The sequence below is a fragment of the Rissa tridactyla genome, chromosome 3 (assembly GCF_028500815.1).
Source record: "Rissa tridactyla isolate bRisTri1 chromosome 3, bRisTri1.patW.cur.20221130, whole genome shotgun sequence".
NCBI lineage: Eukaryota > Metazoa > Chordata > Aves > Charadriiformes > Laridae > Rissa > Rissa tridactyla.
In genome coordinates, this window is record NC_071468.1 from 62,845,970 (window position 1) to 62,871,506 (window position 25,537).

Sequence of the window (25,537 nt, forward strand, 5' to 3'; positions counted from 1 at the left end):
ATTTGTATGGATTGAATTTTCCTCCTGGAGGGCCCATCTTTTTTCAAACCCCATGAATACAAAACTATATTTAGGCAGCGCGTGGTGCAAGATACACAGCATAGACTCCCTTGTCATCTGGGACCTCTCAAATACCATGGATGTGCTGAGACAGTGAAACCCTTTAGTTGTATCTCAGCGGCTGAGTAGGCTGGGGGACAATATATCAACAAGGCAACAGCAAGGCTCCGGCTTACTGAGACATATAGCTTGTCTCTAGGGTATTTATAGGCCATTTCTCTACTGGATTCTCATTTCAACCCCCATTTGAAAGTTCATGCTTTTTCCCCTCTAATGCCTGTTTGTGGAAACACTGCAAGGTCCAAGGCTGTTGCTTTCACTTCCCATCCCACCTTTCCCTCTTCCCTGGTCTGTTAAAAAGGACGAATTCCAAAGAATTTTCCTGAGGAGATCACGAAATATCCCGTTGCACAGAAATTTGGCCATTTTAGCAGTAAAGCTATTATGAATCAAAGACGCTTTAAAAATGGGACACGTGCTCTCTCTTCTCTTATGAACATAGTGTTTATGATCAGCTTTGCTAAGCAGATACATAATCTCAAAGTACTGCTTAGTCCAGTTCCTTTTCTGACGTAACAGACCTTAGTTGAGAAGACTTTCCTGTTATACGGCCGCAATTCACTGCATCTACCAGCAAGCTTCTGTGTTGTAAATTTGTGAATGTTTGCTAAAAATATGTAAATCCCTATTTTCATCCTGATTATAGAGGTAAATAATTTCTACGTGAAGAAAGCTGAAAGATGAGCTGCTTTTTTTCCTCTGTGTGCCATAAAGCTGTGTGTGACTGTCATGCCCCTTAAAAGTATCTTCACGTCACAGAACTGAGTAAATATACCACTATCATTGTGAGTACTTTGGAAGAAAGACTATATAATAATTAGAGAATGTCATGCGTATCCAGGAACCATGGAAAGTGTACCTCCAGGTGAAACGTGAGCATTTCTTCCTATACCCAACACCGCCTACAACTCTTTCACTAAGTTACTTTGTAGAAGTACACATAAATATATCTTTTTATATATATATATATTTTATACACACAAAATAAATTATTTTGTAGAAGTACACACCACTGTCCTATGGCAGAAAATCGTTCTCACTGACACAGTGCTTTGACCTCAACTGCATGATTGGGTTTTCAATTGCTTTGAATTCGTTATATGCTCACTGGGCTGATTCATTTCTGTCCATCTTCCTCCATCTGTCCCAAATTTTCTCAACTTTTAATTCTGCAAAATTTGTGATTGTTGCTCCATATTTTTTTTGGATAACTAGGCTTTCCTTGTAGTAGATGCTTCAGTTCTTCAGTTTTTCTATCTGTTCATATACTGTAATGGAAAAAGGGTTCTGCTTGGTTTGGGTAATTTCCTTGAAGAGGAATGGTGGCTTTGTAGACAGTATCTCTGTCACTTGACATATTGGAGTAGCCCCTGGTGGCTGCTGTATGACAGCTGAGACCTGGCACTGCGGTACAGTCTGAGTGTGACAGATATTGATGCTGACAGTACCAACCAAGCAGAGCACCTGAAGGTCACTGGAGCTCATCTTCACCCCACACAAACGCAAAACCAGGCTTGAGGCATCTCCCTCAGTGCCCCGATTCAGGCAGGAGAAAAGCCCTTTGTAGAAGGGTGAAACAGATATTTTTCTGCCTCAACCCCCGATGACTCCACACCTGCCCACTGTGGCACGGGGCTAGCACGCCCGTGCCACATTCCTTACAAGGTCTTCTCTCTCTCCCAGCTCTTTTTAAACAAAACGGGGGGCGGGGGGAAGCATGGCCTGGAGGCAGCTTTCCCTTCTGCAATGGCAATTCTCTCCCAGATTGCTTAAGTTAGTTGAGGATTTTATAAATTTGAGCAATTTGAGGTGAGGAAGTCCTTGTGTTTGTGTATAGGTACGTATGTGTGCCCACACTGTTTTATATGTATAAATAGTGTATATACACACACTCCTAAAAAGATAAGCATTCACATTATATTTTTATAGAAATGGTTTAAGAGCCTTTTAGAAACAATGCGGGCCTGAAAAATTCTGGTCCTCCAAGAAGTTTGTATTGAAAGAATTGCTGGGGCTTTCACAGGGCTGAGCCCTTTCCTACAGAGCAGCATCTGTCCCTGTCACAGCCTCCCTAGTAAAGAAACCTAAGACTGACTAAAATGGATTGTTTCCTTGAAGAAAAGCTGCCACATTTCAAAGTGTGGTTCCAAACCACAGAATGATATTAGTAATAATTTCATTGCCTGAAAATTTTTTTTTATTACCATGTGAAGGTATTTTACTTTTCGATTGTTTTACTTTTTGCCTGGAAGTTGCTTTTATTTTTATTTTTTATTAAATAAAATGTTGAGCCCTGTCCTTTAGAATGTAGAGTTGAGGCATAGTAAGATAAATAAATGGCTATTTATTTATAAACAGTGGGAACTCCTCATGGTAACAGGAAGAACATTAAAATCAGAAATGATAAACAGTGGTTGCAAGCACAGTGTCTGGGCATGTCTTTTGTATAGCACTCAGCTTCGAAAGAAAACATATCGCTTAGACTGAAAACCCATACTAATAAAAAAAGAAATCCATCTGTTATAAGGAGCTGTGATGTTTCTTTCTATGCCTGTGTACAGCAGCAAGGGAGTAACTACCGTGAGAGGCAGTGATCCAGTACTGACAGCTCTATTTTGGGTAGTAATCTGCTCTCCGAAGGGAGAGAGGAATAAAGCAAAGGCGGGAAGGACTGTAACTCCGGTCTGGTGGCAGAGGGAGGTCCATTGTGCCGAGCAGCCCAAGCAAACACCCCTGAAGCAAAGGGGTCGGGAGGCTGCAGAGGTATCTCTGCTGGTGCTGCAGCTCCTACCCAACTCCTCTTTCATGGTTTTCCTCTCTCTTTTGCCTGGGGACAGGAGGAGGCAGAGGTTGGTTTTCCTCCAGGTCTTCCTCTCCTGCTTCTGGGATTCCCTGGGGTGCCTTGCTGGCACAAGCTGGGAGGAGAGAAGGCTGCTTCTCCCAGCCTGGAGTTTGTGACCACCTGCTAGAAGCCCCAGTGATGTCTTCTGCATGCCCTGAACCTGCCTGTCCTTGGGGTTTGCCATGGACTAGTACTGTGGCTATTAATATTATCTGCTTCATCCCTGAAAAAAAGAGCAAAATGAACCCCTACACTGTGGCATGCGTTTCTCCAAGGCCAAAACACAGTTACTTTTGCTGCCACACTGATTTGTGACTGATGGTTTTCTAGAGTGCGTTGGCTGGTTCTTTTACTGAGCTCTCCCAAAACGCCTCTCTTCAAAATAGGCTTCTTGCTGAGACCTTACGCATCCTTACAACCTAGCGCAGCGAGAGCAAAGCAGTGCTCCAGTCTCATTTTCCTAATAGGGCACTGGGAGGGGTTAATCACTCCAGGGATAATGTCAGTGTGTAAGATAATGAGTTACTGTGCTTTGCGCTGCTCAAGACCACTCGTTTCTCTCTCATTGGTATATGTTGCTTAGACTGATCGGGTGTTTTGTATAAATACAATCCAAGTGTTTTGTTGTGTGTTGGTTTTTTTTTTTTAAATCACTCTTTTGTAGGTCAAAGTGCGATATTTGTGAGACTGCTTTTTGCTCCACAAGCAGTCGTGCCGAAAGCAGCAGCAATACCTTCGTAATACCATAGTCCTGCCTTTTTTTTTTTTTGTACTGAATTTACATTGTCGCTTGTATTTCTGTTTGTAGTGTCCCGTCTCTTCCCCGGAAGAAGAAAAGCTTATTACTATCAAAAGGCCTAAAACTCCAGTTTCAAATGAGTTGTCAGATATCAACACACAAACCAACTGGACTAAGTCACTCCCACTGCCAACGCCAGAAGAGAAAATGCGACAACAAGCACAGGCAGTCCAAACAGATGTGGTTCCTATTAATGTGACTGGTAGGCTTTTAATTTCAGTAATTACATTATACTGATGAGGGAGGGAAGGGATAAAAAGGGATCATACAGTTGGATAGTATTTTGACACTCATATATTTGATGCATGAATTTTAGATTACTTATTGCACGTTTCTGTGAAAACAGTGTTTTGTGTTTACTAGTTCGTCTCTGAACTTAATGTGGAAAAACCTCAAAATCCCTTAAAATGATCATTAATGAAGATGTTCTACATAGCGTGGGCTTGAAACAGCATTAGATATTCATGAAATGCAAGAAGAGAATTAATAAATAGCTGTTTTTCTGTGGACTGCACTGAAAATCTATAATGGAAAATTGTGTTTTATGCAATGCTAATGATATTTCAGGATTTTCTTCTAGGAATTTTATGTAAGGAAGGTTATCAGGGACTTCTGTGTTCCAAAGACTAAATACTACAAAATTCAAGAAAAGGAGCTCTAGGGTGTTATTTTTATTGACAAGAGGTTTAGGTGACAAGGAGAGCAGGGTAAGAACAGCAAAAGCTAATGGGACTATGTCTTTGAGCAAGACTTTTGGTAAGACACTCTACTTAACATGACAGTAGTCCACATTTTCTTGTTATGAACTTGTGTATTAACTTTTCATTTTGAAAACGCTCTTTGGTTTTGCAGTTGCGGAGCTCCGACTCTGTGGGAGTTAAATTATGTTAAAGCCTAATGCTGAATAGATACTTCGTTGTGTGTAAACAGAATTTCTGTGAAAGGCTGAATTATCACTTCAATTTAATAATCCCTCTTTTTCTGCACCGTATCAAGATTGTCTGTTATTAGTTAATTCAAATAACTGACCGTTTGCCTGCCAAAACTAGGATGATATTCAATATCCAATTTATTTCAGATGCCATATGGCGCGCTCTGGCTCTATGCTCCCTCTTACAATCAATAGCTTGCAATGTTTGGTTTTGTTTCGAAAGTAAATTAGGTGTTCTCTTTCCCTGCGTAACTACAAATAATTTTTTCACCTATATTTTTATAAACTAGTATTTTAAATAGTATTATTTGATACTATTTAAACAGCATAGAAGCAGTACTTCTGTGACAAACATTAGGGAGCTCTGAGAAATGAACAATAGATGTTTCCTTAAATAAATAGCAGAAAATATTTGAAATAAACAGCATGAAAACAACAGAAAATTACAAACACCCCACCTCTGGAAAATTAATAGAAGGAAAATAAATGCAATGCCAAAATGTTACTAGACCAGTTGGCATTATCTAGGGAATATAGGATACAGGCCAAGTTATGGAAACAACGGATAATCTGACATAATTGATAAGCTTGAGCAGGGTTTAGATATCGCAACAGCAGGAACAGGGTATACTCACAGAAAAAGTAATCTGCAGTTTGATATAATGACCCTGCGTATTGAAAACGTATGGGGGAAGTAAACAGATGGGGGGAAAAAATGAGGTAAAAGAGATCAAATAACCCTCATAGATTTAATTCAGTGTCACTGGGATCGTTACCATGTTTGGATAAATTACGCTTGTGACTTCAACCAGCTTAATTTGACTGGTGAAGCAAACGTTGTGTCCCCTGAATTGTTTGGTTTGTACTCAGCAAACTCATTGGTTCTCAACTTTTCTGATAAAAGTAATGCACATGCGTATTACACCTCACCTTTCTGGAGTGTGCTGTTGAGCCTTTATTCCGGTACAAACAAAGTAATTGGAAGGGATAGAAAGGGAGGGCAGTGAAGAAAGACTGCTGTTGCAGTATATGGACTGGTCTCTGGGATCCACTGTTTCCTTTCCCTTGGAATAATTATATTACTACTGTGCAACAAGGCAAGCAACAGTAACAGACTACAATCCACACACAAGACTCAAAAAAAGCTGCTGTCCTTGTTCTCTTTAAAAAGTCACAATCTGCTCCCCTCCTCTGCCCTCCCACACGCCGAGTAATTTTATTTTGTGAAGTTCCTTATGTTACTGCACGAGGCAGGAAAAGAGAGACCAAAAATTCGGTGCTGTTTGTTCAATGTGCCGTGGAATGAACTGTCACCGGGTTCTGTTTTGATTTGGCTTTTTCCTTTCCTTGCTCTTTTTCTCATTCTCCCAGAAGAGAGGTCGAAAACCTTCCCATTTATTACTCCTGGCATGAAATAAAAGGTTAACCTCCAAAGAGGCTGCTGGCAACTGACAGCATTTTCAGCAGTGCACTAGTAATGATTCTGCTGCAGTGACCTCTCAAGTGGCTGTGCAACAAATGCTCCCCAAGTGTAGCTTTCGGGGCTCTTCGGTGAGCAGATTGCAACTAATACAGTAGTAGTAAAAATCTGTTGGACAGCCCAGATGCACAGGGGCATTGCATTAGGCTGACAAGCTGCTGACTAGATGTCCAGATTTGGAAGGAGTTTCAGTCTTTGGGAGTGCCTGGGCTGAGCTTATTCTGGCCTGGGAAGGGGTTGGGGCTCAGTTTTCAGTGGTGGCCAGTCTTTGCTTTTAGGTATCCGGTGGGTTAAAAGATGTGTAACGGTGTCTGCTCTTGTGGGTTTTCTGGAACTAACTTTCTTTCCAGATGGAGGAGTCTGGTGATGGTGGAGGTGATCAGCGCCAGGCTGGATCCTGCAAAACATTTAAGCATTTGCTTGAGTCTGGCTTGACTGATTTTTGTGAGATTTAAGCACATACTTAAATATTTTCAGTGAATCCAAAAAAACTAAGTAAACTGTATGAGGGAAAAACAGAGTAAACTGTATGAGGAATGCTTAGGTGATTTGTTACAAACCTGTGACAGAAGGAGAAAAGTAACCTTAAATCCACAAAATATATTTCATGTTAACATCAATATTTTCTAAAAAAAAAAAAAAGATGATAATGAGAAAAGGAGAAAAGACTGAGATGTTCCGATTTTGCTTGTTGGAATTTATTGAAGCTGCTACTTTGAAATTCTACAAATTTGCACAGTGGCTTTCAAAAAGCCTTTGTGTATCAAAAGCCATTGAAGCTGGATTGGTTGAGTTAGCTCTTGGGTAGTTCAGGGGAAAGAAGTTACTGGGGATCAGCTGACACAGTAACATTTCCCCATGGTCATCCTGTTTGTGCTGTCTGAGGCTTCATGTAAAAGACTCTGTCCTTGTTTGCACCCTCTACTTACCACTTACGTTTTATTCCAGGGCATTCAAAGCTGTATTTTAATTTCCTTGCAACTCACCATCTCAGGCATAATTGTTTGCCTTTGAATGGATAAAGATATGTTCAGAGATGGAAAACGTTCTCCTTCAAATTCTTTGGATTTGTTATAATGTGGCTAGAATTATTATTATCTTGCATGGCAGGATTATCTAATGGTCCTGACCCTGACCCCATAAAGGTCCTCACATCGTAATATTGGTAATGCCCCAGACAGTGGATAGTCTGTCTCAATATTTTAGGACTTCTACTAAGCCTGTGGGATCTATAGCTCTAAATGTCATAGATCCCATGGGCTTCCTCCTCCCTTAATATGCCCTGACTTCAGTCAACCTGAAACTCAGATGAAACTGGCACTTCTTTGGAGCTTGCAAGGATTCTGCTTAGCATGAGCGTGGCCCAACGGAGCACAAGGCTCCGGTCAAACAGAGTCAGAGTCTTTGTATTTACGATATGGTGTATTAAACTGCTACATTTTTTCCTTGCATTTTCACAAGTCCACATGCTATACTTTAATATATGACTGTATCTTTAACTGTTACAGAGGTAATAAGGTTTTCTATGCTATTTGCACGACACGCATCATACTGATGTGTAGTCAGCCAGGGGTAATATTTATGACATATTAGTTACTATGCATTAATCACTTTTTAGAGGTAAATAATTTGGTCATCAATTTTCAAAAAAAGTGTACAAGGCAAAAAACATAAGCATGTATATTCCGTTTTTTTGACATTTAAGTTTTAAGTGGATCATCTAAAGGACATTTAGTAGTGCTTTAAAATGCTTTAACTTCTAAAAAGGGAACTTACGTGTGAGATGCGGGGGGTGGTAGATTTTTAGAAGTGACAGAGAATTACAGAGAATCAGCTCACCATCTATAGGGCAAGTTTTATCTTGCTACTAGTAAAATGACCAAATTATACACCTCTAAACAAAAGTGAATTCCTAAAGAAAAGCTGCTCAACCTTAATGATAGTGTTGCTTCTGGGTCCCATTATGATACAGCACATGGTCATCATAAGGCTTTGTCTGGCAACATGCACTTACATACACATTTCTTCAGCTCTTGCCATTGTATATTTTAATAATAATTTATAAAGTTTCAATTTTAAGCAGCTTCCACTCTGACTGAAATATTTATGAGACCACAAGATCAGTTTGATCTCTGCATGCTCCGTAGTACTTATTTGTATTCATGTTAAAAGATCGCCACCAGAAATGTGGTACACTTGACAGGTCCAGAGCAACTTGGAATGAAAAAGAAGTGTCTTGTGTGATTTAATGACGGAGCTGTGCAAAGAAGTTGTAATAGCTGTTGCCAATAGCAATGTCTGTTCCTGGATAAACCATTGTGATCTTTCATTTTCATGAGCAGATTTGCTTTTTCTGCAGCTCGTTACTTTAAAAATAGCAACAACCACACACAAAAACCACAAAGGGCCAAATTCAAGCAAGGATTCTGTTCACTTGTAGAATTAGAGCTGCTCTGAGCAGGCCTGAACTGGGCTCAGGAAGTCAAAACTCCATGTAAAACCTGCAGTACTATGTAACGGATATGTGTGTCTAAAGCCTTACTGTGACGATATGCTGTATCTTCCTTCAGTGTAGGACCAAGCTAACATCATTTATTAATGCCTTTTTTTCCATTTCTACAACAAAACTAGTGGAAGAAAGTGCATGATGTCAGCGTGCTTGGAAGTAATGTTGCTTTGCTTGTTCTACTGTGTATTAGGGGAGAATTTCGACCGCCAAGCCAGCATTCGGCGGTCTCTAATTTACACAGACACGGTGGTAAGACGGCCGAAGAAAGTCAAAAGGAGAAAGACTATTACAGGAATCCCTGACAACATACAAAAGGAGCTAGGTATGGCTCATCAGAACTGTATTCCATCCACTGTTCATTGTCACTGCTTATCATTACTCAACTAATAACATTACCAGTGCTCATGAAACCAATACAGTCTGATAGCCTATTACAGTTCCAAATACGTGTGTGCCTCCTTGCCACCTTGTGCATCTGGAAATTAGGGTCTTTTATCTGGTGACTTCCATCTGTTGAAGGGAACAAGGTGTTTGGAAAACGGTGTACTGGTACAATGGAAATCTGCAGGGATGTAAGGTTTCTGGTCTTTAATGCTTTCCTGGAGATTTCGTCCACTCCCCCAGGATGTTCACTGAAGCAAAACTGAAGTAGGCAGGAATTTTGGCTTGCAAATAATTACTCGGTGGAGTAAAACAATTCATGGATGCCTTCCCGAATATGCCGAGAGTTGCATCAGCAGTGAAAAACCTGTATATTTCCCAGTTCAGTTTAGATCTAATTGGCGACCCCTTAAGTATCAGTGTTATTTGACTGGAAGTAATTTACATGGGCTCATTAGCTATTGCGTATATTCCAAAGGAAAAATGCCTACTCGGTCACATTTACAGTACCTCAGGCTGTCCTCTTTCACAGTTAGTAGCATACATGATATTCAAAGCTGAGAAAGCAGTCTGAATTTTGGCAGATCTTTCAGGCACATTTTGCAGAACTCTCCGATTTAAATCTGGTCATTCTTATTTATTTTTTAAAAAGATCTTTCAGTTTTTCCCAAATGATAACTTCACAGATAAAACTGTGTTCCCCTTCTCTGTTTTTGTAGTAGAGGAAGAATGTCCTTTAAAATAGTCTGGCAGAATATAATTTTAGGTGTTTTACATGTGAAATCATCTCATATATTGACGATTTCATTTAAGTTTTACTACCTTGCATTTTGCATCTCTTTCTTTTTTGTTTTCAATTACTGGGTCTTCATCTAGATTTTTCAGAAACAGAAGCAAAAATATGTCACTTGTCTGGGTGGGTTTGAAATGAGGTAGAGGGACAGGTATGGAGAAAGACAAGAAATCAGCAACTATACGAAGAGCAGCCTGTGAGTGGAACTGTGCTCCTTTGGCATCTGTTATAAAACAGTGCCCTGCCATGCAAATCCTCTGCCTCAAGAAAGAAAATTCACTTGCCCTTACCCTGCTAGGACAGCTAAAGTTAGGCAGCTTTAAATTTTATTATCTTTGGACCTCATATAATGATTTTATTTCTGACTGCTGCTCTGAGAGTTGTCCAAAGTTGCCAGGCATTTTCGTCCGTCTCTTCTTGTGGGATGGATGCTGTTTTGTGCCTGCCATAGGGAACTCTTCCTTGTAGTGTGGGTTCCCTTCCTCCCTCTTCACTGTCCACAGTGGGCCTCCCACCTGGCAGGAGACGCTTTCCAGACCTGGAGTCCTCCTGGAGGTCAAAATTTGAATTTGTTATTTCCTAAGAGAGATCAACACATTTATCAGCCTTGCAATCAAGTATAAGCAAGCTTGAGAGTTAAATAAAATAAAGTAGGTTTGTTCTAACCAAACAAAGATCAAAGCTGGAAACAAAGCTACATAAAACTCATTATTGAATTATCCTTAACAAAAGATTTCCCTTCTCTTGGTTTAGGTCTCTCTGAGGCTAATCCCTCAGATACCATGTTTACCGCTGGTTTGAGGAATAGCAGGGAGAACCCTCATCCTCTCTCATCTGTTCAGAATGAACACTTTTTACATTCCCTTCTTCCATTTTAAACTAAATTGCTTTGCTCTTTGTCTAGTGTTGAGATGAAATGACTTGTGCTCCTTAAAAATGCTTGTGCTGCTTAAATGCAAAACTGATAGAGGACATCGCTTCAAATGTTCATTTTTAGGGTTGTTACAGTGGTCTTGAGTCTAGTGTGGTATTGTGAAAATGACACACAGACCAAGGTCATAGTTTTCGACGGACATTATCTTTGACACGTGTAGGACCTACCTCGAGGGCAGATAGCAGAGAAAAGCAGAGCAAAGCAGAATGTTTTGTTCCATGCTACTGTTTGTCACTTGTTGGGGTTCCTGACGCTCTTTCAGGCACATGGATTTTGAAATGGGTGACAACAGTACTTGGGTGGAGAATGCTTCCTGCCAGCAGCATTTCCAAACCTTCGAGGTTATGTTTATGACCATTTCAGACAAGTTTTAATGTTTGAAAACATCAACTGTAGTTTACCTGGTGGAATAAACTGAGAATGCAGTTGGCAGCTATCTTAAAAAGAATTCTTCAGTTAATATCTTAAATGGAATTTGTGACTTTTGCCAATCTGTTTGCTAAGGGTGACAGGTTTTATGGTCTTGATTTCCATCTTTCATCTCTGTACTGAGCACATTTCATGTTGCACTGCTTGAAGGTTTTCCTTGGCTCCTATTTTAAATTGCGGAAATTTCAGGGCTGGCAGTATCTCACTGTAGGAGCTCTCTCTGGACGGTTCCCTGGCCCACAACGGGCAGGCATGTAGGGCTTCAGCCATCTGCCCTATGGTGGAAGTTGTCTGAGAAGCTTCATGTTGCTTCTGTGGTGGTCGTATGTCATCCAGACAGCAAAATGTATGCCAGGAAAATGCCCTGATGGCAGTATCCATCCTGTTAGCATATTGCTTTCCATCACCAGCAACAAAGTGTGCTTGAAAAGAGAACAGTTATCAGTGTCTTCATCTTACAGGTGGGGAAACCAGGCATGGTGCAGTGAAGTGACTTAGCCAGAGTCACCCACCAGGCCATTGGCAAGGCTGGGACTGAATTAAGTCTCCCCCATCCTTGTTCAGTGGTCTTTCTGCCTTTTCTCCCCTGTCACTCCCCAAATACTTCTGTAGCTCTCCATTCCCTATTTCTCTTACACTGTCCCAAAACAAACAACGAGTTGTTTTAAAACATTCCACAGTTCATTTGGTCGGAACAAGGATCCGGACTAAACTCCAAATCAAGCAATCGCATTGTGCTTATTGACATTCTCCCTGTGGTTTCAGCTGAATAAATCTCTTTGTTTCTCCCCTAAAGCATTACTGTGAATGGCTATAATATTTACACAAAGATTAAAATCCCTTGGTACACCAAAGTTGCTTTGCGCAGGCTAAATAACCAATACATACAGCAGATTCTTGTTGCCTCTTGTTTATTCTTCAGAAGGAAGCAGAAACTTGAGAGAACCTCAAAGCTTCAACCAAGCTTGAACTATTTTAATTTCTTACAAGAGAGCTTGGAAGAGCTTCTGCCAGGCCAAGCTGCTGGGGTTCTCCCCTGGTTGCTTTGGCTCCTTTGGAACGAAAAAGACCAAACAGAAGAGAAAGCCTGCGCTGATTGCTGGCCTGAGTTCAGCGGCCGTGGTACCCTCCTAGAATTTAGCCAAATGTACTGCAAGGAATCACTAACGGCACCCATGAGCCATGTGCTGAAAGTATCTTTAAACATTCTTACTTTTGAGCATTGTAATACTGCTGTGTTTTCCCAGGTGTCTTCCAGTGATGAACCAGTCTCTCTGAGTAGCTTGGAAACTTCCGCTTAAAAAATGCTGCATAAAAAGAATGTGATGTGATAAATGGGATTCTGAGACAGAGTAAGAATATGAGATGCCTACCAGTTTAGAGATGACAGTTACTTTCTGAGCAGGTTTTTTTTTTAACAGCAGGACCCTCTCAGTACTATTTAGCAAAGTGACACTAAAGTAGGAGGAGAAGGCAAAGTGTTTCTCTCTGCCAAACACAGCAGTGAAAAAATCAGTTTTGCGTACCTCTGAATTACCTTAATTGTCTTACAGAACATAAATATTATATATATATATATTTAATGGAGTCAATGCTGGATCAAAACTGCAGAAAGGGCAAGAAACTTGGAGATTATATTTTACTTCAAGTTTCTGTGATCTTAGTTTCTCTGCTGTGCATTGCCCTTATCCATCGCCTCTAGCTATCTTCTTCAGATGGTACCTTATATACAAACCAGTATTCTTCCCTCAGGCAAGAAGATGATTCCTGAACATAAGTTTGGTAGAGATGAGCAGCTCTCTGGGAGAACCTGTTGCAGGCTTCGCTCATTTCTTGGCTCTTGGTTATCTTCAGCTTCCTTCACATGTTCCAACTCTCCAGATGAAATAAAGACAGCAAAATGCCTTCATGTTTCCATGGTCCCTTCTCTGTACCAGTGCTCTAGGGTTTGGCTCAGATTAACTGTCTTTTGCGAAGGTACCAAGTTATCTGATTGTGAGTATTTCTGCAGAGCTTTGCACTGCTGCAGTCCCAGGCACTGATAGACAGCTTCTGGTGTCCCAGGCTCCCTCGCTGTCTTGCTGGAGGAGCAGGTCACACACCTGGATATTGGTTCCACCACAGTTCATCTGCCAAATAAACTTACCTCACTAAAGCAGGGGAGAGGAAACCATCTTCAAGTTTTCCACCTTTTGATGTCTTCTTCTGCCAGACATCAAAGAGAAAGTTTCTGTCCGCTTTCAGTTTTCAAAAAATGTCTTCTAATTTTATGCTTTGTGTGTACTTTCCTTGAAGTGAAAGCACTTTTATGCTTTGTGTGTGTTCTTTCCTTGAAGAATAAGGGTCTTTTTGGCTCTGTGATTCCTTCCCCCCAATTTACTTTTTTCTTTTCTTCCTAACCAAAGAGTTCAGAGGGTCAGAATGACCTCACATGCTTTTCTTCAGCTTATTTTCCTGCCTCCCATTTTCAGTAGCTCAGAACAAGTTGTCATCTATAGGACCTCCTCTCAGTATCAGGATGAATATGACTGACACCTGAATGGTCAGTCCCTCATGTGCTGTCTTGTGGCACATCTCAGATCCCTTGTTGGTACCACCTGGTGTCCCAGGTATCATTTGGGACTGCTGAAGCTTTTCCTTTGACATGCCTTAGAGGAAACAATTCCATCTCAGCAACATAGGGGCATGTAGGTCCTTCTCATCTTTTGGAACTCAGCTGTTCTGTTGAAGACTCCTCTTAATTGATATTCTTTTCTAATTAGTCCCTTCAGCACTACCAGTCATTCAAGTTATAAGGTCCTACAGGTAAGAAGAGTCCTAGATATCCAGAGGTCCTACAAAAGTACCACACAAATATCTAGCTGATAAAGCCAAGTAATTCTGCATCCTGCTTCAAGTTGCAACTTTAACAATCTTTGGAGAGAATCTCTCTTTTTCAGGGTTACTGTGCCTTTTTACTAATACTGGTTTCATAGCCGTAGTTTCTCAACATTGTACGTTTCCAGCACTGTTCATCTAGAGATCAGGGTGTTACAAAGTACGTATCATCTGCTTTTTGATAATGGGGGATGAAAGACAGTGATGCCAGGAATCCAATCTTTACCAGAGGCTGTTCAGTTAGGGAAATGAACAGAATAAAGAAAAATTTAATTCCTTATATTTTTATCAAAATTCTCCCTTTCAGGGTGGCAGTGATATACGCAAGGATTCAGGATATTTTTTAGCTGGCAGTACTGAAAAGTATCATAGATTTCTCTGCAATACTTTTCTCCCCTCTGAGAGATCAACCCTCTGAGATGCTTCATGGAGCACAGTGAAAATTCCTTAAAATTACCATAAGCTCAATGTACTTGTTTGTTTCTTGTTGAGTGTCTATTAAAAGTCATTTGGTGTGTAAGTACTAGCATGAAATAGATGAAGAATCTCTGGGAGGTTTTGTAGCACTGAAGTTGTGGTGCCTGCAGAGTGACTTGGCCAGGTCACCAGGTATGGAGGAGGATTGTTAGGTGGGGGCATGAGCAGAACATGAAAGGAACTAAGTGCTTATAGGAGAAATGATTAGTCAGAAGTTTGGGAAGAGAGATTACTTCTATATACTAGTTGAAACAAGCATGTTCTTTGTGATATCAACGCACATACTTTTTGTCCCCTCAAATCCTCTGTTTCTTTGCTCATTTCAATGCAGAGGACCTTTCTGCTGATTCTCTGAAGCAAGTTGCTGGTGCCACCAGATCAGCCAGAGTCCCAGGGAGACAGGGAGTCTTCTAGTAGCTAGTACTCGGCCCTAGGGATTATGTGCAGACACTTTTCTCCATCAAGTTTGCAGTCAGTCTCAGTCCCTGTCAGCTCTAATGAGCAACACCAGTAATTACCAGTCAGGGAAAACTGGTGTAACCTGTATATGCCTATCTTGGGCATAGTTCAGGAACTGAGGTATGCGTTTGAACATCTCTGCTTCCATGCAAGAGATGTTAAATATGTTGCATGTTTCACTTGTTCCAGATTGTGGGTGTTTTTTACTTGCTGCTGGAGTCGGCACTGAACATGTCGTTAGGGAAGAGCATTTGCCCGAAGAGGTATCTTCTGCATTTTCAGCATAGCAAGAAGTAGTGCAATAAAGAAGAAGGGAGTGTAGACACAAGTCTCCTGTGGTGGACGCAGCACTGGCTGCAGGGCTACTGGACACAGGATAATATAAAATGCAGACAAGATGATTATCAATTACTTCCAGCCACATTTATTGTAGCACCAAATTGCAGCGACTTCTGACTTCATATCTTTCAGCATCTGTAACCTGGTGTCCAGTTCTGCAATATTTTTTGCTGCTGTCTGCTCAGACATTACCCCTGCAACTAGATGGACTTGTGGATGGCATTCTTTAAAAGCTCTGATTCAGTTCCAGAATTTTGGTGTTGCAGAAATCTTGTAACTTCTGACTGCTATTTATTCAAGTAGAGGTTTTCTGAGAGACATAGCATTTTCAGTGTAATAGTCCATTAAAGGTTTAGAGCTTCCCTTAGAACTGGATTGTTCATCTTCTAGCTACAGTACCAACAAAGGCAGTTTGATTTTTAAACATTTTTGAAAAGCCTTGCTTTTCAGTGTTACTGTGGAAGCGAGTGAGGGTTTTACAGTGCATTCGTAAATTGCAAACAAAACAATCTTAAAACCCTCAACATTTTAAGAGAATACCCGAGTCTTAAATGTTCCTTTGAGGTTTTTTTTTTTAACCATTTTCCCTGCAGATTTCTGTTGTCCCTCTTCAGAAAATGGAACTGTAAAAAGAGCAATTGTTGTATTATAAAGGCCAAGTAAATCCTCACAGCTTTTCATGAGGTTGTGATGTAAAGCCAAATTCTACAAAAAGTATTTAAAAACCTCAAAGTTGTGTTCTTGAGCCCTTTTCAGGGCAGCAGCCCTGGAAAGACCCTTCCTTGACCATATCCAATGTAATGATTGAAGGATGTAGCCCTGTAGTTTATATTTCTGAGACTGATCCATCTTGCCATTAGCCAGCCATCTCCCGGGCTCTGCCTGAGCATGGCTGCCAAGGGATGGGGCAGGAGCTGCTCCCCCAGGCATTTCGGTACAGCCGTCCTTGCCGGAAAAGAGCTTAGCTTGGATCGACAGGAGATGTGTCCTTGGCCTCTTTCGTTTAGTAGCTTAGCTATAGCGCCAGGATTTAATTTTGTATTTCAGACATTTTAAAGTATCGCTGTGCATTTGCAATAAGCAGTATGTCCCAACAACGCATTCTGACGCTCCCAGTTTTGGAAGGAGGAAAGGGGAGGTTAGCAAGTCCAGTGTTGTCCAGTGCCATCTGCCTTCCCTAGCAGTAACGTTTTAAACAAGCATAAACTGTCCGTGTGCATTACGCAGCTTGTGAAGTGGAGTGCATTTAGCTTCCCTTGTGAATACAAATGTACTGCATACTGAAATGAGGTGCTCCCAGCCACAGGTCAGTATGTGACAGCGTTAGATACTTGCTGACAGCTTCACTCTCCACAAGCCCCGTCCTCTGTCTCGTGTGTGTACATTTTGTAGTGGTAGGAAGAAGAAAAATACCTCATCTCTTTGGTTACTTATATAACTTAATATGCGTATTTTTATTACTGTCTATTTTTAATTGGCCAACAGTTGTTATCAGTGATGTTTACTTTGATGTTTTTCTCTTAACCTGATTCTATAGAGAAAAAGCACATGGAAAGCAGAATTAATTTATTTCTCTTACTGTACAGTTCTTAATAACTGTATACAGAATATGCAAATACCTCTCTTGGTTGGCTGCAGTAGTCCATCTGTTGTGACAGTATCTCATATCAGATTATCCAAGATGTTTGTCAGCATCCAAGTATCAAGCTTTGCTGCAAACCTCCACCAGAAGCAGAAAGAGGCTACATTTTCATGAGAGCAAGAGAATCAACACAAAGCAAACTAAATAGGCTTCAAGCTGCTAAAAGACTACTTATGTGCCTGGAGAAAAGAAGTAAACAGTCTTTTTGTGTGTGCTGCTTTCACTGTAGCCTTTTCAGAGCCCTCTTTTCCTTATCCTAAATGCCTCTTTTGCCTGCCAAGAATAAGGATAATTAAATGTCCTTTAAGTGGTGGTTAAAGCTGCATGATAAGAATACCTATCCTCCTGATCTAGGTCCACACAGTAAATATGAAAGGAGAACAGTCGTATCAGGCATGCTACTTCATTGCTCCCGAGACGAGCTTTAAGGCGGAGACTTGAAATAACCAATTTTCCCCCGCAGTGACATATGCAGCATCCTTACAAGCATCTCCGGCAGCACGCCTGCCTCTCGTCTCTGCTTTTTATACAGTAATGCAACTGAATTGAAAAGCAACAGCCTTACACAGACTATTTTTAAGGCAGTGCTCTGGTTTGTGATTTTAGAAGGCAGCTACCAATAAAAATGTAAATTTAAAAGAACCCTAGACTCCTTTCTACTGGCCCAGTGATAACTACGTTTTAAACTGATGTTTTTCCATTGTCCTCAAAGTTCTTTTTACTGCCAATATATGATTATTACTTCATTTTAAGAAAGTACAGTTATTTTTTATTTCCTGACAGTGCTGAGGATGAGACGACCATCGATGTCGAAACCATAGCTGTTTCTTTTGCCCGCTTCTTGGAGCTTTTCCTTTATGATAAATAGAAAGTGGTTGTATGGAGAAATGCTATTTAATGGTTTTCTTTGCAGTGTTGGATAATGTCTTTGTATAAATGCTGTTATAGCATATGTATTATTTGTGGTAAAACAATGCATGTTTCAATGTGTTAGTCTCCTTTCAGATGAACTGTGAGATTTGGAGAGCTATCCGTGTCTCCTGAAATTTTTTTTTCTGAAGTGTAAAGCTTTTAAAAAGCAGATCTGATTATTCATATTAGTCTCCACATTTCCTTCCCCTTTTCTTTATTGCATGAGGCATTAGCATGGAAACACACTTCGCGTTTCTCAGGCTTTTGTCTGTTCCTGCTGCTTTGCCTACTGGAAGTCAAACAGTGCTACTTGGTTTCTGACATAACTGATTACTATGGAAATTATTACCATGTCATAAACAGAGGATTTCACGTGTCGAATGGGCGGCAGGAACGCAGACGATTCTCTAAGCATAAGGTTCCTGGTAATAAGGAAAAAGGGAAGAGAAATGCAGAAAACACACAATGCCTGTGCAAAATCCATTGTTGCAGATTCTTTTTCAGAAGGTAAAACCTTCAAGAGCATGGGGATCAAGCAGTTTGCTGGGATTTTTTTGTTTGTTTTTAAATGAGTAAGAAGATAAATGTGCATTTGTGCTTCAAGGAATAATTAATTTTATTTTGACTCCAGCAGTTGGCACTGGCCAAAGTGATTTCCGAGGGCATTCGATGTATGTCCCAGATCACTGTTCCACGCTAGGGAGACTAGACAGCTATCGTTCTGCTATGCAGCGCTCTGAAACCAAGGACACCAGTTGCCAGACGGAGGAAGTTAAAGTTGTGCCCCCTTCAATGAGAAGAATACGAGCGCAGAAAGGACAAGGTATCGCAGCCCAGATGTCTCAGTTCTCCAGCTCATCTGGAAACATGTCAGTGATGAGTGATTCTGCTGCAGTTATATTTGCTTCTCGCCAAAATAGCGACATAGGTTTTCACAGCTTGCCTCGGGCTGGTGCGAGAGTCTCTCTGCAGTCCCTAGAGCAGACACAGAGCACCTCTAGGCAGACAGAAGACATCGCTGGCACTTTACCCCACCAGATAAGTAAATTGCAAATGGATGATAGCGTTGTGCATCTGAGGAATAATCCCACGACAGGGACGCTGTCAAGGCCAAAGTCTCAAGAGGTGAGAACCTATGATAGCGAAAAGTCTGCAAGTCCAGCATGTGTGGTCTCTCCTCATGCCACCTACTCAACGAGCATCATACCCAACGCAACACTGTCATCCTCTTCAGAAGTTATCGTTATTCACACTGCCCAGAGTGTTGGATCATTGGATAGCAAAATTACCAGCTCCGCTGCCTACCCAAAGCCAAGGGACAATCCTGTTGCCGGCAGTGCAGCAAGTGGGAAAGAAGATCATCATTCATCAAGCGGTAACTGGAGCGAGAGCAGCTCCACACGTCACTCACAGACTTCAGATACCATCCCATCTAATACTGTCATGATGCTTTCTCTTGGTGACTCTGCTGTCTCTCTGAGCACTCCTGGAAACACAGAGGCTGGGTCTCAGAGCGGGAGCTACAGCTGTAGGAACAATCTTGCTTTACCAAACCCTTCCCAGGACAGCGATGGTAGGAGTGAATCTAGCTATTCAGGGGAGCGAGCACAAGCAGCAGTGAACAGCACAGAGCATTGGCTGTACAAGTCTGCAGAAAACAGTGAGACTCCTTCACGCAAGATGGTTTGTACCACACCAGGCTGTGCCACTCCCGGCAGCAACCTGAGCAGCAGCAGCCTGGAGAGGACTTCGGTCAGGGACGATTCAACTTCTCTGTATTCTGTGGACCACGATGGTTATTACAGTTCCATGCATATGGACTCAGGAGTGAAGTCAGACATGCCATGCAGTAGTACTAATGGTTTTGGGAACCCCAGAGACAGCGTGATTAATGTCTTTGAAGGAAAGGAGAAGAAACATCAGGATGACCAGTCAGGCCAAGGTGACAAATCCCTTGCAAGAAACATCTCTCTGAAAAAGGCAAAGAAGCCGCCTTTGCCACCATCCAGAACAGACTCACTCAGAAGGATGCCCAAGAAAAAAGCCCAGTCCAATGGACAGGTACTTGATGAAACCCTCATTGCCACCCTCCAGCATTCTCTGCAGTTGAATCTCAAGTGCAAAAATGGCAGCTCCCCTTCCCAGAGCCCCTGCAGTGACTATGAGGATCCCTGGGTGTTGCGCTCCCGCAGCCAGAGCTCGGTCAGTGCAAGCAGCAGCATGATGTCCACCACTGCTCCAAACCTGTACTCCATCTGCACAGTCACTCCCTCTCAGAGTGAAACCAGTAGCATCAAGTCGGAGTACGCTGACCAGTGGGGTTACTACAGCGACTATGCCGCGGTGGCAGATGACCAGGTTAAATCCCCGGTGACCCATTCTGCCAGTACATCATCTGCTCTCAGTGATTACAGCATGAGCCACTTCAGTGATGGCTCAAGGGCTTCTGTGCCACAAGTGCCCAGTGGACTGGCCAAACCAAAGAGCACTTCTCCGGAGAAGTCCCACCGAGTCACATCACCATCGAGTGGGTACTCCAGCCAGTCCAATACACCCACTGCGCTTACTCCAGTGCCTGTATTTTTAAAATCTGCATCATCAGGAAATGGGAAATCCAAGCTGAAGCCTAAAGTGCCTGAAAGGAAATCCTCTCTTCTGTCTTCAGTCTCCATGTCTTCATCCTCCACTTCTCTTTCTTCAAATACATCTACTGAAGGGAGTGTGAGTGTGAAGAAACTGGACCCCGCTCTGAGCTCTCCTGTGGATTCTGGTGCACCCCCTCCACCACCACCTCTTCCAACACCTCCTCTGCATTGCTCTGAACTTTCTCCTCCCCCTCCCCCACCCCCTCCTCCAGCAGAAGTCATGGATCTGTCACCATTGCCAGCCTCTCCCACATTCCCCCCTCCTCCACCAGAAGCTGAAGTAAATTCTTCCTTTGCGCAGACTGTCCCGTGGTTTCCGCAAGAAGCCTCCATCAATTCGTTCACTTCCCCTGTTCCTCCTCCTTCTACTTTCCCCTTAGCTGTCCCGCCACCAGCACCACCTCTTGATCCCAAACTAACAAAAGGTGCAACAATATACCCACAGTATTCCTTTAAGAAACATAACCAGGAAGATTCTTGCTGCAGTCCAGTGAAACAGCCACTCAACAAGCAAGATGCATCGAGACCTGTGATGCCCTTAGTAACTACCAAAGCTTTGCAAATGGTGCAGCTGAGGTCTGTGAAAAAAGCGACAGAAGGTGAACCATCACCTGAATCTGCTTCTGAGGCCATCTCTCAGGAAAAGGGTACTGTGAATGCATCATCGCAGTCTTCCCTAAAGCCATCTCTCTCACTAAGACTCAGTAACAGCTTAGGTGAAGAGGAAATGAAAACTCAAGGTACTTCATTTAAAACCTCAGTTCAAACACTGGCTCGGGGTTCTCCTCTCATTCTCTCTGATAATGTACCTGCGCTTGACAGCGATCAAAAGCCTGCAAGTGCAGTAGGGCTAAACAAGTCTTTCGAAGCTGATTCACTGGGGACAGCTACTGAAGACACACCTGAGTCTTCAGAGCAGAGCGAAGACCTCCATTCTGGCATGTCACTTCAGGGGTCACCAGCATCCCCCAACAAGACTCAGGTTGTATTGCCAAGCAAGAAGCCACCTCCTATTTCAAAGAAACCCAAACTGTTCCTCGTTGTACCACCTCCACAATTAGATCTTGCAGTGGAGAAAATAGCTGAAGTGAGTGATACTGTCAGAAGCACATCAAGCCCAACTAAGAGAGACGCTGTGCTTGCACACTGCGAGGAGGCGAGAAATTGTCTTACAGATGGACTCAGTTCTAGCGAGATGGACTCTGGCAGCCTGGTTCCTGAGGGAGGAGCTGCTGAATTCACCTTCTCTGAGACAGTGGGAGCTAATGCCTTTGTGGTACAGCCTGCTGCATCACCAGTTCAAGAAGAACCCAGGCAGGAGGAGCAGTCCGCCTTTGATGAAGGAAGCAGTTCAGGCAGCAGCCAAGACAGCGGCAGTAACGCTGACGGGCACCTATCTCAAGAGAACGAAAGTGGTGAGTCTTTTTTTTCTCTGACTCTTCTTCAGATGCAGCAGTAGCTATTTTAAAGGAGCTGGGTAGTGAGTATAGCAATTGTAGCATTCAGGTGGGCTTCTGTAGAGAAAAGAGCCTCTTGCAACAGTAAAAAACTAAAAACCTAAAGAAAGTTGCAGGGATCGGATTAATACTTAATGAGATTTCTTGTAATTCCTTTCTGACTTCTCATTATTGCAGACACGGAAAGAAAACGATGGTTTATTTAACCGTGCTAGAATTAAAACATGCTACGAAAACATGGTTAGCTTTCTTACTTTTGATTTTGCATTTAAGTGGGAACCATACCAGTTTTCTTTCGGTATTGTTCTCCGCCTGTGTGTGTGAGCAAGCATAGGCATTTCATGCACTGCAGTTTCCTAAGCAAGTGTTGTTCTGAAATCACAATAATGACAACGGTGCACTCACTCGGTCTCTCGGATGCTTTGCCTTAGAGGCAGGGAGGGCTGGTTTCAGGATTCCATGCCTGTTGGGTTCCCACGGCGGACTGACGGTATTGTTCATTCTCTCTGCGTAGTGGAGGTGTTTGAGTCGGATACAGCAAATAGTGCATTCCTGCCGAGCAATAGTTATGGGGAAGAGACGGACGGAGTGTCAACACCAGCGAGACCAAGGACTACTGAGGATCTTTTTGCAGCTATTCACAGGTATTGCAGAAATTGCCCTTAGCATACTGTCAGGTCCGGTAGTTCTCTCAAAAATTACTTTAATATTGTTTTGCTAAAACACCCAATTACAACAGTCATTTCTTTAACAGAAAGCACACGTTTCTCAACTTTCTACTAAGGCTATGTACGAAAACGATAAGGAAAAGAACTTGTGTTTTTTTGTTTTACAAATATATTTAATCTGTTCTGAACTAAAAGCTACCAGATTAAATCAATGTAAATTATGTTGTAAATATCCTGCCCCTTAAAATATCAAGTTACGCCTAGTATTTATCGTACTGTTCTCAATCTGCCATATTAACTCTACTGTTGCTTTTTCTGTGTATCTTTTTGTTTTCATTCTCGTTCCTCTCCATCTCTTTTTACTCTCTTCGCTGCTTATATGGTGCAGTTTGGGACAGAGGCTCAACGCTAATGCTTCATGGCAAGCGTGGCTGAAACTGGCAAGTAACACAACATGTCAGTCATATGGCAAAACATATGGCAAACGCTGGATTATAGTTTGCCATAATCCAGCCTGAGGTCGGGTGTTTTGTGTCAAACTGGTTCATGAATGAAATGTGCAATACTGGCTCTATTATTAATGACATTATTCATTTCCCTTAAAACCAAAATCATCCTGCATAGGCAACTGGGTTTTTGTGCTGTTCCCGTTAGGTTCTCAAAAAAAGAAAAGAAAAGAAAAAAAAGCTTAAAACCACAAAACGAAACGTGTGCACCATTTAAACAGTACACACAGAAGACCATTACCACTCTCTGAACTACTGAGCTTCCTTTTAGACTAGAATCGATGTAGTGGTAGTGCCATCTTGTGGCTTTGTCTTTTACTTCAAAATTTAGAGGGGCCGTTGCTTTTAACGGGTCACAGAAAGTGCTTGGTAGCATCCGTATAGGTTTATGTAGGTGTTTAGTCAGCTCGCGCATCTGCGCGCGAGTTCTGCATCAGGAGTACTGAGGGACGGGAAAAGCCTGTTATGAGAACATGGCTGGGAGCTGGGACACTGCAGCACTTGGGATGCAAGTGGTTTTTTATTATTAAACGATTCTGGTTCAGATGTTAAAAAAATTACATGTATATGATACTGGCTTTTTATAACTTACCCTTAGGACCTGGTCTGTAGGAGCTGTTCTAAAAATGGTCTGTTGCATTCATGTTGCATGGTGCTCACTAGGAGTGCGACAAATCTGTTTTTAGAATGAAATATCTGGCCAGTAGCCTGTCTCCATTCCGTATGCAGATAGAGAGTGGATTTCTGTGTGTCTGCACGTACACGTAATTCATGAATTTATGGGGAAATGGACAATGGAACTGGATGTGACATAGTTAAACTGCTTGACACATTTGTTTTTAAGACCTTGCTTTTGCTGGCTTTAGACTCGAAGCACTGTCTTCCTTGGTTGTTAATTAATAAAAAACATTTTGGTTTTCCCCCCACTATTTCTAAAAGGTATTATTTCAGTGATTGGCACTCTTGAATGTGTGCTTTGGAGTAAGACAAGAAATTTAGTGGTATGTGTGTTAAGAGCAGGAAGAACAATCCAAGTTTAAGTCACAGTTTTGTTTGAATATATACCCTATCTCTGTCTGAAAAGCCACCAAAACCAAATTTGGTTCTTAATTTTAAGTTTCTGCCATACTTCATACATGCTGAGAAGAGCTGGTTAGATGCTGACAGCAAACTGACCGCTCTGCACTGCATTCACAGTTTTACTGAATTACTTCAAGCCAGGATAACGAAGTCTTTCCCTGCAGATCTTTGCAATTGAATTTTGCTTTGTGTTTATTTGGAATTTCATTTGGGTTTTGGCAGCAGTACAACCCCAGCATTGCAGTGTTTAAAGATACCCATGGGCACCCAAAACCCTCACGAAGGGAAATCATTTACCTGTAGCTAACGCACGCACGTGCTCGCATACAGACTGGCAGAGCATCCAAGCACCAAATTCACTTGCTGCCTGTGGTGCTGACACACAGTTAAATCTAGACAAGGTTCTTAGGTTTGCCACTGCTGAAATCATAATTTTATCCCTCTGATATCTTCTGGTGTTCGTTCATCCTCAGGCCGAATGGATGTTGCTATTGCAATCTCCTTCCAGAAAGGCAGGTGGAGGCAGCAGCAGCTGAAAATAACAGCTGTTACAGCTGCCTATGGGGAGTATCGTAAGCGATACATGCATAAACTTCACCACTTAAGAGAGACAGGATCGCTCCAAAGTATTGGCAGAACTTGTGGCAACGTCCGTTGCTGCCGCCTACTCAGTTGATGGATGCTGCTGCTTTGTTTTCTGGGTTTTTTTAATTAGCAGTAGGCTGCAACGCATAAAGACATTTGAGCTTGCCATGGCAAAATCTCAAGGCCTTTAAGAAAGTACAGCTAAAGTACGTTAAGTAGAAACCTGTTATACAAGAGGAACGGTCTGTATTGAACACATGCTTCATAAAAATTAATATGGAATTATAGCATGATAATCTTGTGTTTGTAACAAGTCTGCTGACTTGTTTTAACCCTTGGCCAAAATAGCATGTGTAAAATTAGCCTCTATATAATCTCTTTTAATTAATTCTTGCTCAGCCTGCAAAGAAGCAAATCAACTTTGCTACAGATACCAGACACGTAATAGATTCCTTTCTTTAGGATTTCTAATAATGTGAAAATAGGGCAATAGAAGTCCAGTTTCCACTTATTCCCAGTTCCATGATTGTTTCTTAATTTTGTTCTTGTTACCCCTGCACTTTGGATTTAAATTAAAAAACACTCTGCCCTTTCATTTGGAAAGATAACTTTAATGTCAGGAAGTTGGTCTCTCCTTCATTTAGTCAAAGAGTTGCAATGACAGAGCACCAA

The 25,537-nt window shown here is 41.9% G+C and overlaps 1 protein-coding gene across 8 annotated transcripts in view; it reads left to right on the forward strand.

The window, feature by feature from the left end:
* NHSL1 (NHS like 1) overlaps positions 1 to 25,537 on the forward strand; it is a 186,884-nt gene that overhangs the window by 153,966 nt on the left and 7,381 nt on the right. For 5 of the 8 annotated variants that reach the window (XM_054195848.1, XM_054195851.1, XM_054195856.1 and 2 more), the window contains exons 4-7: positions 3,771 to 3,963; positions 8,872 to 9,003; positions 18,556 to 21,984; positions 22,541 to 22,670. In XM_054195848.1, the coding sequence (XP_054051823.1) occupies positions 3,771 to 3,963; positions 8,872 to 9,003; positions 18,556 to 21,984; positions 22,541 to 22,670 (3,884 nt within the window). The remainder of the gene's footprint in view (positions 1 to 3,770; positions 3,964 to 8,871; positions 9,004 to 18,555; positions 21,985 to 22,540; positions 22,671 to 25,537) is intronic. The other 3 variants (XM_054195850.1, XM_054195852.1, XM_054195849.1) reach the window with 2 other exon arrangements.